Source organism: Hypomesus nipponensis, chromosome 21 (assembly GCF_054491055.1).
Source record: "Hypomesus nipponensis isolate SF chromosome 21, ASM5449105v1, whole genome shotgun sequence".
NCBI lineage: Eukaryota > Metazoa > Chordata > Actinopteri > Osmeriformes > Osmeridae > Hypomesus > Hypomesus nipponensis.
The window spans coordinates 10566159-10581389 of NC_140381.1; the positions used below are offsets into that span (position 1 = coordinate 10566159).

The 15231-nt window shown below is 40.9% G+C and overlaps 1 protein-coding gene across 2 annotated transcripts; it reads left to right on the forward strand.

Moving 5' to 3' along the window:
* The first annotated feature begins 11136 nt into the window (after positions 1 to 11136).
* etaa1a (ETAA1 activator of ATR kinase a) lies at positions 11137 to 15228 on the forward strand. Of its 2 annotated transcripts, none has more exons than XM_084684784.1 (6): positions 11137 to 11479; positions 11697 to 11819; positions 11964 to 12040; positions 12413 to 12522; positions 12623 to 14319; positions 14520 to 15228. In XM_084684784.1, exons 1-6 carry the CDS (start codon positions 11314 to 11316, stop codon positions 14705 to 14707), a joined length of 2361 nt encoding a protein of 786 aa, XP_084540910.1. In that variant the 5' UTR covers positions 11137 to 11313; the 3' UTR covers positions 14708 to 15228. The 2 variants fall into 2 exon arrangements, with proteins under 2 accessions (XP_084540910.1, XP_084540911.1); XM_084684785.1 differs by having other exon boundaries at positions 12416 to 12522.
* Positions 15229 to 15231: the final 3 nt, after the last annotated feature.

Consider the following 15231-nt stretch of genomic DNA (forward strand, 5'->3'; position numbering starts at 1 on the left):
CGACGAGTTATTTATTTTTGGGGCACTATAAACAATTAAGATGGGAACCAGCTGCTATGGGTGACAACTTTATTGTATAAAAAAAAACATACTCCTTAAATAAGTGGTTTAAAGCTGCCGCTATAGCCCAGTTTCTTACAGACAGACTTACAATTGTAGAAACTGGGGATTCAATGAGTGCTTGTATTAGTCCTCAATAACTACTGGGCAAGCCCAGTAGTTACTCATCAATTTTGTCTCTGTGGTGGAAAAGGCTTGCGAGGACCTAGTGGTGGTGGGGGTGAGGCAAGAGACGCTATCTCTCATTCCTCTTTGGCTTCTCAGCTGTTGGTCGAGGTGTGGTTGAGAGAAACAGTGTCAGGGGCCAAAAGGTTGGTCTGTCAGAGGTTGTCACGTCCAATACACACCGATGAAGGACCAGGTGGGCTTTAGGGGCCCCCTAAATGACCCTTACATTTTTGGGGACCCTAAACAAGATGCTGTTTATGTACGTTGTGGTTAAGTATTGAAATCCCTGATGGGGTATATTATTGAGGGATCTGAACACTCAGGTCAGAACAAAAATAATGATACGTTTTTGATACAATTCTGAAGTATTTTGTGGTGACTGAAACGTTTTAGAAGAACTAAGTACTACTATGTCTTTCCAGTTACTGGAGAAAGAGCTGTGGCTTTGAGTGGGCATAGTTGTGGTATTATGCGTGGAACACTTGCATTGTTCCAAATAAAAATATGCATTGCTATATATCATGTGAAACACATGGACCCAAAGCATAGTTTCTGTGGCTGCATACAGTCTGGCTGCAAACAGACATTAAAATATTATACTTACTTGGAACTGGAAGTCTTAGGCTATACATAGACTTGCTAAATCAGACATGTCGCTAATGCAATACATTTCCACAGGCAAGAGGAAGAGCAACAACATCCACTACAATTATGCACAATAGTGAGGGCACTAACTGATACAAATGGGAGTCTTCCCTGGAATTTGAGGTGAGGGGGGAGGCGATTTGCGTAAATCTGCCTCAAACACTTAAATGGAGAGATTAGTTCCTCCTCATGCTCCAGTTGGCCTGCTCAAAAGATCTGCGCTCCCAATCCGCTGGGAGTTTCCTAGATACACCTCATTTCAAAGCCGTCAGCCACAAAAAGAGATTATTTATCTCCCTCTTAAAATCAATTACTAATTTGGTTTGAGCATAGAAGGGATGGCAGAAATGCAGTCAGTTATTTACCAACACAGCGAATTGACTACACTGCAGATTTAGAAAAGCACATTCAGTCGAACTTGGACGCTGTATACTACTCTTTATACACTAATGATTCTTTCCCCATTTTTTAAAGATAGACATAAACATGATAGAGTTTCAGAAATGAATGTTTTTTTGGTGTCATGCTCCCCCCTCCTGTCTCTCTCCTGTGAGTCTTGAATTCCTGAGTGACTTGCCGTCTACTGAGCTAAAGAGACTGCGAAGTCCCATGTATGACTGCCATCTTTAGGGGGTTTTGAAAACTGCCTTGATCCACAGATGTTTCTTCTAAATGTGTGAAAAATATCATCAGCATACTTGTCCTTCAGAGATTATGCCACTTGATTAAAAATGCAAAAAGCACTTTAGGGACATCTCGTCTGTTTATGGAAAGTTTGTGATGGAGACTTTAGGGATGACACTGTTCCCATTTCTGGTTGCACATCAGCACGTCAACAGAGAGGGAGGGATTTTAATTGATTTAAACATTTTTTTGCAATCAGTCAACATATTTATTTAAATTACATAATAAATATCATACTTTAGACAGTATGTACATTTCTCTGTACATGCAAATTATCTGTACAGTCTATTAGAAAGGTGTCTATCAAAATCAATGTGTTGATTTTTGTAGGTTCTTTTTTTACAAAGAAATTTGTGGCAAACAAAATAACTCACCAGCACGAGGAAAGAAGAGACACAGAGATAAACGGGAGTGAATGTAAACAACTTTTGTCTGAGATTCTGGAAAAGCAGTCACCCTGAAACAATGGCTGGAATCAGCAGGCCTCGACCCCCGGGGGGCTCTGGGCCTGACACCCAGTGACGGATGAGCGGTCTCCTGCGGACGGGGGTTTGGGGGCGCAGAGGGGAGCGGGGGGAGGGGGGTTTGGGGGCGCAGAGGGGAGCGGGGGGGAGGGGGGGGGGGGGGTTCGTCAGTGCATGACTTGGCTGTCAGGGTGCTGTAGGCATGACAGTCCAGGCGTCAGCAAGAACCCAGTCAAGTTGAGAAGAGGAGGGTGCAGGGACTAAGAAAAGCTGCTTTATTTACTAGAAATTCAAACCAACTCCATTATCAGGAGATGTAACTGAGGGTCACTTTTTAAACTTCTTTGTTCGATTCTTTCTATTGGGCTGGGCTCATAAACGTTGAGTCAATCATTTAAAATGCTTGATTTCCTTCTTTCACATGTGAGTGAGAACAACCCATGACTGCCAACGTATTGCTAACGTTTAATTCTAAATACACAATACACTGACAACACTGTATAACTCTGTACAAGTCTGGTACTACAAGATGCGTGGATCCTCAATGTTATGGTTGTCTTAGGTTCTGATTCTCTGGGGGAAGAAACACAGACTAGCTAACATCTGAACAAGATGGCAGATAAGGCTTGTTCTCTTGCTATCATGAGCAGAATTTGGTTGTTATTTCAAATGCGGGCTAAAACAATCAGTCACTTCTGGAGCAGGACAATACTTAAAGAAAGTTAAAACTAAATAAAAACTAGAACACCAGAACATGTTAAAATATGAACAATTCTAAAAGGTCCTGAATGTTCTGCTTAGTCTTTGATTGGAAATAATTGCATTGCCTTGGCCTTTAATATGAACTTTTTAGGCTAGTAAAACCATTTATACATGTTTTATAGTTTGTCTGTTTGCAAAGTACATTCCATCTTATCATCTTCTTTATCTTATTTACATCCTAAGAACCAGAACATATAGTGATAGCAATATGTTATAATAGTGATAATAGTGATAATAATTAAATGTAAAGCTTTTTTCCTTTACATAACTGGTAGGGTTGGGTCAGATTACTTGCAGATTACTACTTGAAATATAGTCAGTTACTGAATACAAATTACATTTACATTTTTTTCATTTGTATCGTTATCTGTTTGATTACTAAAAGGTTTTGATATAATTTCAATACTTTTGAATAACTTCAAAATCAAACATTGATCAAATTGCACTTTTTACCCAAATTAGACGGCCACACACATTTCTGTTCCACAATTATTCTTTATCTTTAAACATCTCAAAATATTTTCAATGCAAATAAAAGGGATTTAGCATTTTCAGCATTTACAGTAGTAATAACTGACTATTTATCAGTAATGAGTACTGGTATCCTGCAGTTTGTGTACAATTTTATTTGAATAGTTACTGAAATTGAACAATGATTAATAGCATTGGCCACTGGCAATTTCAAAATACCAATTTTTAAAGACATAATTAAAATGTAATAAAGTCATCCTTGACAATGTAACTTTAAATCTAATTGCCATTTTTTTCTAATGTAATCCGGTTTGATTAAAATTACATATTTTTTGTAATCTGATTACATAATCCCAATTACATGTAGTCCTAGACTACCCAACCTTGAAGTTACTACAGATACGGAACCTAATAATAGTAATTACTAGGCATTTACATAAGATTTTTTTAAGACATTGTTGTTCTGAATCAATACGGTTTATGTTAGATTTGGATGTAGATTTTGATGCAAAGCACAAAGTCAGACAGTCAGTCAGTCAGACGACATACAAACACACCACTCTGGCCTGTATAAACAAGGATGACAAGTTGAGATTAATGGAATGCTCTTGGTGACAAGGCCATTTATTTGTCAAGGTCTCTGGCAGTTGAACTTTGCCAGTATATTTACATTGGGCTGCAAGGGTCCCACAGCCTCCCTAATTGATTGTGACCAATAAGTGATTATTGGAGCCAACCCACATGACACGGTCTACCTATTTGGTGCACCAAAACTAGATTTCATGTTGTTCTTTTGCGCATTTACAATAAACAAGAACCCATACAGGCTATATCCCAAAAGCTATTCCTAATTTTAAAATGTCCTCCACATGTTTGAGTTAAACCTGCCCAAACAAAACAAGATTTTACCTTTTGTTTAGTTTTTTGTTCCTAATCCTTGGCTAATTCTTCGGTATGGAGGCATGTAGATACAGGCAGTCAAAACATCAGGCGTTGTGTACGTTGTAAACCTATAGGTATTAGATAATCTGTCTCCCTGAGTTGATGAGGTGTTTGAAAGGATTTGGTCACCATCTCACAAGAGAGCAATCGGTAATTTGTACGGAAACACCGGCCTAGGAGGTATCAAGACATTTTACTGGTCCCAATGTTGGAAAAAATGTGATGGAGCGGTTAATGAATGAGCTTTTTGGGGTGTTTTTTTTACTGTTTTACTTTTGGCGGCTTTTCCGGTTGCGCTAAAAGCGGTGCATTCCAGACCTCTCTCTCTCCGACACTTTCCCTCCATAAGTCCCACAGCAGCCTCATGTCTGACATGTCCGTTGTACTCAACAGACTTGAAGGGGATTTCAAGAGGGCGGTGTTTTTTTGTGTGTGTTTGTGTCTGTGTGTGTGTGTGCATGCATGTGCGAACGTCTGTATGTCTATGTGTGTGAATGTAGTGTTCGGTGACCCACTCTGTGTCTATCCACTACTAAAGTGCGTATTCCTGCCCATATGTGTGTATTAATCGGTAGACGCTTTGACTTGAAGCAACGTTCTCGTGTCTCTCTCTGGGTTCTCTCAATAGGAAAGAATGTGAGAGATACATATGGTGATAAATACCCATAAGAAATAAATTGAGCTAGTGCCCAAGGGATGACCCTTTCTGGCTGGAAGACGAGGAGTCGAGAGAAAGAGAGGTAAAGGGTTTAAATAAACAACACAGCTCCTAATTTGGACCACATAACGAACATTAGTCTGAGCAGACGCAAATTCCTGTAGGACATCCATCTGAGAGTGAGGTTTTCCCCTTACCTCCTCCAGGTCTAAGTCCGTGACCTAACCCATCAATAGTCTGCTTTAAAACAACAACTTGCCATGAGCTCATTCCCAGTCTTGAAAACCCGCCAAAGTTCTTCTCTACAAAGGCTTAGGATGTGTTACGCCTGTACAGTCTGAGTGAATCCAAATGAAAGTTGGATAATTTATGACACTTAATTAGATACTTGATTTAAGACGGATTAAATGTGTTCCTCCTTGGGCTTGGAAGGAGGGGAAGGTATTGAGTGTCGGACAAAGGATCCAGGAATCCAAGAGAGTCGTGGATCATTATTACCTCAGAGGAAGAAGAGAAGTCAAGTTACTCCAATGGGAGACATCGACCCACTGGGCAGGAAGTCACCCTCATTTAAAGAAACAATTATCATTTATTTACCCAAGAACTGCAAGCACTTCATAAATGGCAGCTTTTACATGCAAGCATGAGGCAAGAAAGTGTACTTTCTAAGGCAGTAAAAGAATTGCTCGCACAAACAAAGGTATATCAAGCCTATATGAAGCAATTATGAAGAGTTAACTGTTACTGCTGCAGAGATCATTCATAGTACAACATATACATGACAGTATAACAGACTGTTATACGTAGGTAAAAGATATTCTAATGCTGAAAGCCAAGATGCCATGTTTATCAAGTGTTACGCCTGAGAGAGGAAGGTCCCCATCAGGAGTTTGTCATTGAAATTGCCATTGGCACTTGGAAACCGTCATCCTGTTTTGTTAATGATTCTTTCTCTGTTTGCCTACCCTGTCTAGACGAGGGTCATTTTTCCTGTTTACTGAAACACCTAATGACATGGAATGACAACTAATCAATATCTAAGAGGAAAGTGGCATGTGGCGGAACCGTGTATTAATCTAGTTAATGACACTCAGTGTCTTGGCCCGACTCTGGTCCATTTACCTTTAGAGCTGGCTCAATTAGCTAAGCTTGTTAGCCTCCGGGCTAGACCTAAACAGATCTATTTTTCTGGCATTATCAAGCTGGACAACTTTCAATGTTCTGAGTCATGCTTTGTGTGGTGAAGAGATACTCTGTGCAGTTTGTAATGTTTCTGACTGTCTATAATTCTAAGTTATCTGTCGTTTTCCCTCTGTCTCCCTCTGTCGTTTTTCAAGCATGTAACTACGTAAAAAGGTCGTTTTTTTACGCATTTTATACAGTGCATTTGATCCCCCAATTGGGGTGTTTGCCTTCCGTAACATCTTACATCACTCATGAAAAAGGTTCCAACGTGCATCTGTTTGGGTAAGGTAGTTGAAATAACGAATGAAATGGAGAACGTATATAATAAAGTGCAGCACAAATAATCACTAGAATCAAAGTAATTAAGATAAAAGCTCATGGCACACACATGCACCCGCGCACACACACACACGGTCTGGCACGTACTAATGATCAAAGCTACATCCCTCCACTCGACCTCCGTCCCAACCCCCAATTTCCAAGCTACTACTTGGTCATCGTCAGGGGACGACCACAACAAAGAGCTATTGGGGGTTGAGGGGGTAAGGGAGGGGGGGTCCTGATTTGGTGGGGCAAATGACCTTGGCTTGATGACATCATCACGAAGGAAGAGAAATTAAGCCATTAGCCGGTGGCGGCCGTCCCCTCGCTGTAAATCAAGCCCTTTTCCAATAAGCTGCCTCCTTGTTGGTCATCCATCACAGGGGTGGGCGGCGGCCGAGCGTGGCGACACAGGAGCTGCCCGTCCCAGGAAGAGACATAAACAGTCATGGTGAGCCCTGTCTTGGAAGTGGGGGTCACACCCCCCCCCTCTCCCCCTTACCCAACTGTAAGAAATGGAAAGGCAGCTAGTGGGAGAGTAATGTTAAAGCAAAACACAATACTGAAAGAGTTTCTATTTTGTCACTGTCTCATGTCTTTAAGTGACTGGGATTGTATTCTGGTCATTCTGTTTGATAAGACAAGACAATGGGTTTGCGCTAGAAAGTCTGTGACAGACTTTATAAAACTGAGTGAGGTACGGCCTGTACACATGGTAGTATATACGGTACTCAATATGGCCACAAATGGTCAACAGTCTATTGTGTTAACTGCGTTGTATTGTGTGACCACTTTAGCTTAAGACCGGGTTCTGCAAATAACTAATAACGGCCAAATAACAGCCTTTCCATTGACATTTACTTTACAATAGGCCCTTGGCGTAAAATAACTTAATTTACGATAACTTTTTACGTCTCTCTGATGGAAGCGCACTTTATGTTCATATCTCAGGGGTCCAAGCAAAAGGTGTCCATAAAAGCAGCACAGATGGATGGAACAGAGTATTTTCAAGCTCAGGATCTGTAAGAACGATGCAACAGGCAAAGGAACATTTCAAGAGCCGTTTAAATGTTTCAAATCAGTGCATACAGTATTTGGTCAAAATAATACTGTTGGCCAAGACAAAACAAGTTTCATTGCAAAGCAATGATTGCATGCTGGTTCCCAATAGCCTAGTAAAGCTTCTCCATAAATTGAAACAGTCCGCGCCTCTGGAACAGCAAACAGGCTTCACTTTACTATATGAGAACTGTCAAGGGAACCAGGAGAGAAATTAGTCTGGGAAGAAAGTTAGGCGGTTATACAGATGCCTAATATCATTGTGAACACATTCCCAATGCAAAAAAAAAAGACTAGTTGCAGGTGCAAAAAATCTTGTGATAAGCCAGTTTTAGCTAGCTTCAATATATATGTTCCTTGACCGATTAGAGACTAAATAAGGCCTCCATGAAAATGGTGTTTCATGCATTTTTCTGACTAAGCTAATTTACCATATAAAAGTGAATGTGCTGCACTGAACCGATGCTTTTGACTTATTTTCAAAATCACACTGAGGTACCAAGGGCAATTGGTTTAATGCAACATTAATTAACTAAGCTTCCCAGCCCTCAAACACAGCAGTTCCATTTTATTGTTGCTAGCCCTGCTGGAGGACAAGTCCAACCATGAAAAAGCTCAGTTTTAGTTAAGGCTCCCTCCCTCTCCCTCTCCCTCTCCCTCTCCCTCTCCCTCTCCCTCTCCCTCTCCCTCTCTCCCTCTCCCTCTCTCCCTCTCCCTCTCCCTCTCCCTCTCCCTCTCCCTCTCCCTCTCTCTCTCTCTCTCTCTCTCTCTCTCTCTCTCTCTCTCTCTCTCTCTCTCTCTCTCTCTCTCTCTCTCGTAGCTAACCACAATAAAGCAGTTCCTGTGCCTGCAAAGTTTGCATGAAGGAAGCACATTTCCAAGGATGGTTGGACATCTTGGGCACCTCTTGACAGGATGGTTTCATCTCTTTCCTCACAGCAGCAACGTTATGGGCCTGAGAGAGGCAGTATTAAAGGGCTGGGGCCATCTGACACACATTACAATGGAAAAGTCAGTGGCAATAAATGCTGTATTAAACCCAACCTAAACACACGCACACTTTACATTGAAGCGAGTAAGTGGGCACTTTTTGAGGGCAACTTTTTGGACCACTTTCAGATGGAGCTGACTGAGCCACTTAACATATAATTTATGGGCCGGTAATGAAACCGTAACTGGAGTCATTTGCGCACATTAAAGTGTGTGTTGAAGTGGAAATCGGAAGGGGGGGGGGGGGGGGAGACTGTGCTTTCGAAACATATTTCAAGTGCAGAGTCCATAAATGGTAAATGATGCAGCTTTAGTGTCCTTTTCAAGTTTTGCCAGGAGATTTCAATTCTGCACATCGTCCACTGTTAAAAAGGACTTCTTCAAGTTAAAGGATGACATTGGACGCGGCCAATGACATCATGTCTGTTTGGTCGCTTTCTCTGCTCCATGTGGCATCTTTGTCAAGTCAACGGCCAACACCCATGTTCCATTGAGTTTCATTTTCTCTGAAAAAGAACTTCACACTCACAAGAAATACTTTCCAAATAACACTCCCTCTCTTGTCTCTCTGTAGTTAAGCAATGGCCCCACTGTTTTGAATTAGGACATCTCTATTCTGGATCACTTTGAGTTCTATTCTTCTGGATGACACCATTTCAGGCTGAATGTTCCTGTATAAATGCCGTCAAAGCAGACCTTTTTCCATTTATCGAAAAATTCCAGCGCTCCCAAAGGCAGCGAACCACAAACTCAGTTCAGGCTACACTGTCTTTTTTGGAGCACCCTCTTCCTCACAATTACCTCCAGGCATTTTTTGGTTAAAGAAGGAATAGGGAGGAAACACTGACAGTTTCTTGGAGATGGGGTAAAATAATACCAGGAGAAACAAAAACAAGTCATCACAGTGAACAAAAAATAAATCTGATCCACAGAGATCATAATGTTGATCATGTTGATATGCTTTGTGAGGTGAATGGCTCTTTAGTTGAGGTTGAACTGAGACCAGGGCTGTGGATTCAAATATAATAGACAATGGTTTTTAGCTTGCATGACAAACGATTATACACAAGTATGTTCTTTAGACACTCAAAGTCGCAGAGAGGGTGGTACCGATGACAAACGTCAAGATGCCATTGCAAGTGGAAATTCCTTCTAATGCGTATGTGTCATGTAAACTTTGGTACACTGAAAGCTTAGGAAGTTAAACACATGTTGCTAAAAACAAAGGAACCCTATCTGTTGAGTAAGGGTTCACATGACACTGACAAATTTGCTCTGTGACTCAAGAGTCATGTATGAGTTACAGTGACCTGTGGATCATGACACATACTCTTATTAGGCCCCTAAAGGATCGCTGGCACATCCAAGTAGATGATGATTGATGGTTGAGATTACTGTACACAGCATCTGACACAAGGCTAAAATCTGGTACCCTAAAATGACTGAGCCTCTTTATAAGAGCTTGCTCCATTGTCTTGGATCACATTTCAAAGACCAACAATGCTTTTGATTGTAGCAAGTCATTCACCATTATGCCACTTTAATGCAAAAACCAGGTAGATACCTTTTCTTCCTTGACAGTTTCACGATGGATTCTTTTTCAGTGCATAGAAACACAATGTTTTCTTTAGCACAGCAGGGTATTCTATTCGAAGGCACTCGCCATGAAATATTGTGCATATCTGTCTTTGGCCACGAGCCAGTTCAGTGGTAAGGCATGTCAAGCTGAAGGGACGTTGATGAATGCTCCATTTTCGTCACAGTCCAAAATCGGCAGGGGAAACATAACTTACTCCACCCTCGTTGGAGCCTTGCGAGTATGTAAACACACTCACAATTAAGTAGAAACAGGGTTGGTGGAATATTTCACGATCTGCGTTATGTCTAGAACATGCCTGTTTTGCCATACAGAAATCCAAATCTTATATATGCTGGAATGCATGCCTAGGTCCATACTCGTTCTCCATGAGCTTGTCACCACTATTGACAAAACATTCAAGAAGACCCCTTCCACAAACAACCCTAGCTGAGCTGCAACTGTTGTCTGTAATGTGTTCCTCACGATTACAGCAATTGCTGTACCTCAGCAAACTCAAATGAGCTCATTCCTCAGTTGAGACCAACCACCTATGGGCAGTCAAACAAATAATGTGCCTCGTTGTGTGGGGGCTTCCTCTGCTGTCATGGTGTTCCCTGCAAGGCAAATGACATTTTGTTCGAGAATTTGCAACAAAAGAGGCCACTGAGGGATATGCCAGCTATTGGTTTGAGGCTTCATACCAAAATTGGAAGTGACAAGCCTATGGCCCCTGCTCTTTCATCTCACTATCATTTCTGCGGAGTGTTCGCATTTGGTGTGACACAGGGTGTTTCTGTGACTTTTCACCAAGCTGCAGCAGTTACTGCCTCCAGCCTTTTCTGTAAAAGAGTCTGATGAGGCCCATATAAGGTGAAACAGAAATATAAGGTTATTTTGTTTTAAATCGATTAAACAAATGTGGTAAGAGCCCAAAATGTGCTTGCAGAGATATATTATCAACTGCTTTATTGAAAGTGTGGGAATATTTAAAGGATTTCTTGAAAATGGGTACAGCTGTTACTAATGCCATTCTGTCGCATGCCTTGCACGATCAGTATGCAACTGGGTCCTAGGAAACTGCGCTCGGCTGCGCGGCTGTAACGCACGATGTACGCTTTTCAACACAGCCATCTGCCGAAAATGTCGAACTGAACGATGGGAAGTGCAAAATGGCGGAAAGTTCAAATTGTTGCGATGTTTTGAATACTGTTCTTAATAAATTATTTCGCTTTTAGTTATCAATGCGATCAAATTAAATGTGTTTTGTATAGATATTGTTAGATTTAATTGCTGAAGCAGACAGACAATTATTTTACTTTACCAACATGACAGAACGTAAAAAATACAGTGGTACTACGGCGAGTGTGACAGCAAGCACTGAGTGCAAAGTAGACATTTCGACAGCTGAAACCCAAACAACTATATTGAGAAGAAGCCTGAGACAAACACAGCGACAACCACCCCTTGATTCTCCCAATTACTGCCATAACGGTACAGTATACTTTTACCCAGTGCATGATGTATAGTGTATGTTGGGCAAGACGGTTGTTTTGATTATACAGACAAGTTCAGCTTGCTAGCTAGCTAGCGAACAGCTATGAAACTTCATTCACTTTAAACCAGACAGCTAACCTGAAAGTTAAAACCATTTGCTAACCAGTACTTTACCCCAGGGATACAATAACAATTCCATTAATTTAATTACCAGTTTTCAAGACACCAACTCGAGTGTCAAGGTCAAGATACACCTATGCAGAGTCGCCTCAAAATGAATCGGAACTTCAACAGGATATCATTTGGGATGCAACATCTCCCCCTCCCATCAGAGCAGGTAACCTTCAACTTCTTTATTTTAACTGACATAAAATACACCGTTGCATGCAGGGGACTTGAGGACCATGAGATGCTGTGAAGGAGTGTTGCCGCATAATGTTTATTGTTTAATTGATACCATTTGCGTGGTGTTTCTATCTAGACAGAAGAGGCAAGAAGTATTCTGCAAATGTTGGAATCGTGAACATCTCAGATATTGTCAACAGGATTGCTCCCAAGGTTTGCATACCAAATGCATGCTTTATTCCTTGAATGAGACTACATGTACAACATAACATTTGAAATAATATTGGAGATATAGGCTAATCTTGTTATAGGATATCTTCTATAACATCCTATATATATCTCCTATTAATCATATTATAAGAGATCTGTTTGCTTGTGATAGGCATTGCTGATGATGATGGCTAAAAGCATATGGTCACAATCAAATGTCAAAATCCACCTTTATTTATACAGCTAATTTCATACCAAGAGGCAACCCAATACAACTTCACCCTTTTGGGCCAATATAGGAGAACTGAAAAACTGTCTCTAAACTGTAAAACTGTCTAAACAATTCATGTGGTCAGTGGGTTCTCTTTAATGTAGCAGGGGAGACCTGTGGTTCCTGAGTCATCCTTGCAACAGTGGATAGGAGACAGTGCCATTCCCTGCACTCCTGAAGTAGAGCAGCCAAAGCCCAAAAGGAAATCCCCAAGGTGAGTTATATTCCTAATACATATGGAGATACTGATCTTTCAAGATCTTGACCAGGTTCAAATTATGTTAAAATGCCTTATTATTTCAATTTTTACACAGGCAAAATGGAGTAGATGACCTCATTAAGCTGGCAAAACAGTTTGATTTTAACATGTTACGGCAAGATGAAGAGCATGTTCAGATGCACAATGAGAGTGTAATTTCAGACATGTTTTATTTTGATGGTGAAAAGTGCCAGCCTTCAGTATTAGTAAGTAAAAGAGTCCCTGAAAAGGCACCATCAGCTCTACAAACAAATGTAAGAGAGTCTCCCGACCTGTTACCACCAGATCAAGATATGGAGGATGACTTGATTTTTCTGTTCAATGCGCCAACTCAACAGATAAGCGGCAATTTTAGTCAGAATTCTCTAGCTCGGTCATTGGAAATGAAAACGGTTCCAACTGCATTCTCCAAAGTTATTCCTGGGAAAGATACAAATTCAGGACATAGTGTTGTGCCACCCGTCAGTTCTTCGCCTCATGTCAAACATGGATCGATGCATGGGGATTTTGACGATGACTGGGGAAATGATGATTTGCTGGATGAATCGTTTGTTTTTGAGATGACCCAAAATCATCTTGGCTCTGCCCCTTCTAAGCATAGTTCAATGCAAAGAGAATCAAATGAATCTAAAACCAGTAGTACTCCTCCCTCAACAATAGCCAATAATGAATGTCAGAGGTTGCAGAAAGAAAAAGGTGATCTCCAACCAGCTGTGTCGGAAAAGCCAGTTAATGCTGCGAGAAACAGAACAACCTTCAGGCTTGAAGCAAATCCTCATTTCCAAGTCAATATCTTCACAGAGGCACCAGCAAAGATAGGGTCTGCTTCAGAGTTGGTCAAACCAGGGAAGTACAGGGAAGTTCAACAATGTAAATCAAGTACTCTTTCACATGCAAATGTTATTTCTACAGTAGCTGGTTCCCACGGTAAGCAAACCGTGGAGCTCCATTCAAATGGAATAAAACCAGGGCCACAAGCACCATTGTTTCATCAAAGTACATGGACTCCTACCAGCACATCTACTTCCACCAAATCTTGTCCAGCAAAACCGTCGCAGACTAATTCAAGTCAGAAGCCAGAAGAGAAGAAAGTGAATGAAGAAGACAGTTCAGCCTTCAGTTACGACAACTGTATTCCTGAGGATGACCTGGATTCATTCTTTGCGTTGGATGATGTTTGGGACGACAAAGATGGTGACGATGACTTGCTGTGTGAAGTGTGTGAAGATCTTGAGAGCCAGGTGCAGAGTGTGGAGGACCCTCCTATCAAGTACTTTCAGCCAACCAGTCAGGTACAAAACCAAAAACCTGCCAGCGTCCTTCCAAGTCGTAGCATTTACAATGTAAATCCCCCAAATCTGCCGGCACAACCAAGGAATCCCAACATTGCCACAAATTCACTGTTGGCCCCTGGAATTAGTGGCATTTACCCTCTCCAAAAGAACAGAGTTTCATCTCAAAAACCCTTTCCTGGTGTTAGTGGCTGTAAGAAGCAAAGGGGCAACGACTTTATTGTGAAATCTACATCCAACTCCACCTTTATGCTGCAGAACCATGGTGGAACAGAGCCATATAGATGTACTAAAAGCACTTACCTAACTGGGAGCACAACCAATCGCCAGTGGCTTGGGAATGAGACAGGGACAGCGTCTGCGGCTCGTGTAAATGCATCTGAAAACTCTGGTCAGTTCACCTTCAAGAGACCGTCTGGCTGTGTGTCCAGTTCTGTCACGTCTTCAACCAACACTAACGGTAGGCAGTACAAATCTCACAAAAAGTATTAACTGTTGGAAGTGTGTGATTCCACATAGATATATGACTAATATCCCCAATTTTAAATCAAAGGAAAGTAAGTTAATTGATAGGTTAAAGCTTTACGTTATAATCTGCCTAGAATTCTCTCAGTGCCATGATGGTACAACACCTTTGCTAACCCATCCACTTTTATACAGTTATCTTGGGCATTCAACCGGAGAAGGATGAAAAATGCTCAGTGGCAGAGATTGAACAGAAGAAACAGCAGGCTATTGCCAGGAGACGTCAACGGATGCAAGCTGCCCAGAACCTAAGTGCTCCCCCATTAAGTAATCTACAAGCACATGAAATCCAACTTAAGCATTCTAAAGTCTTTCAGAATTGACATACAAAGGAGCCATGGCTGGTCATCTGGTATGGGTCCACATAGACTGAAAACACTGACCCAACAAACATCTGGAGATTGTTATTTGTTTTTACTTGTTGTTGACTAAGATCAAGATTCGGTACCAGTCCTTTAAGTTGCTCAGTCCATCCCATCACATTTTGATCTATATTCCTGCCAAAGTTTTGATGATACAACCTTAAGTAAGATAAATCATCTTTATTTTCGTAGATCTATTTAGATTCTCATCAGACTGTTTATTTCTTGTTTATATTACTGGACATGGCAAAAAGATAAACAAACAGGACATTGTTTTCAGTTGGTTAAATTAATAAGGCGTTGCAGTTTCATTTATTGTTGTTGTTGTCATGTTTTTTCATATTTTTTTATAATGATGTCATTACTTCTAATAATGACACAGCCTGTAAAGTGGTATACAGATTTTATTTAACAAAATAGGGTATTTTCTCAGCTGTGAATGAACAGTCAATATTCAATTAAATGATTTAATTATTTAAAATAAA

Coding starts and splice junctions, on each gene's coding strand:
- etaa1a (XM_084684784.1), top strand. CDS start 11,314: ATGACAGAACGTAAAAAATACAGTGGTACTACGGCGAGTGTGACAGCA. Junction 11,820..11,963: donor TCCCCCTCCCATCAGAGCAG/GTAACCTTCAAC, acceptor GTTTCTATCTAG/ACAGAAGAGGCAAGAAGTAT. Junction 12,041..12,412: donor TCAACAGGATTGCTCCCAAG/GTTTGCATACCA, acceptor TCTTTAATGTAG/CAGGGGAGACCTGTGGTTCC.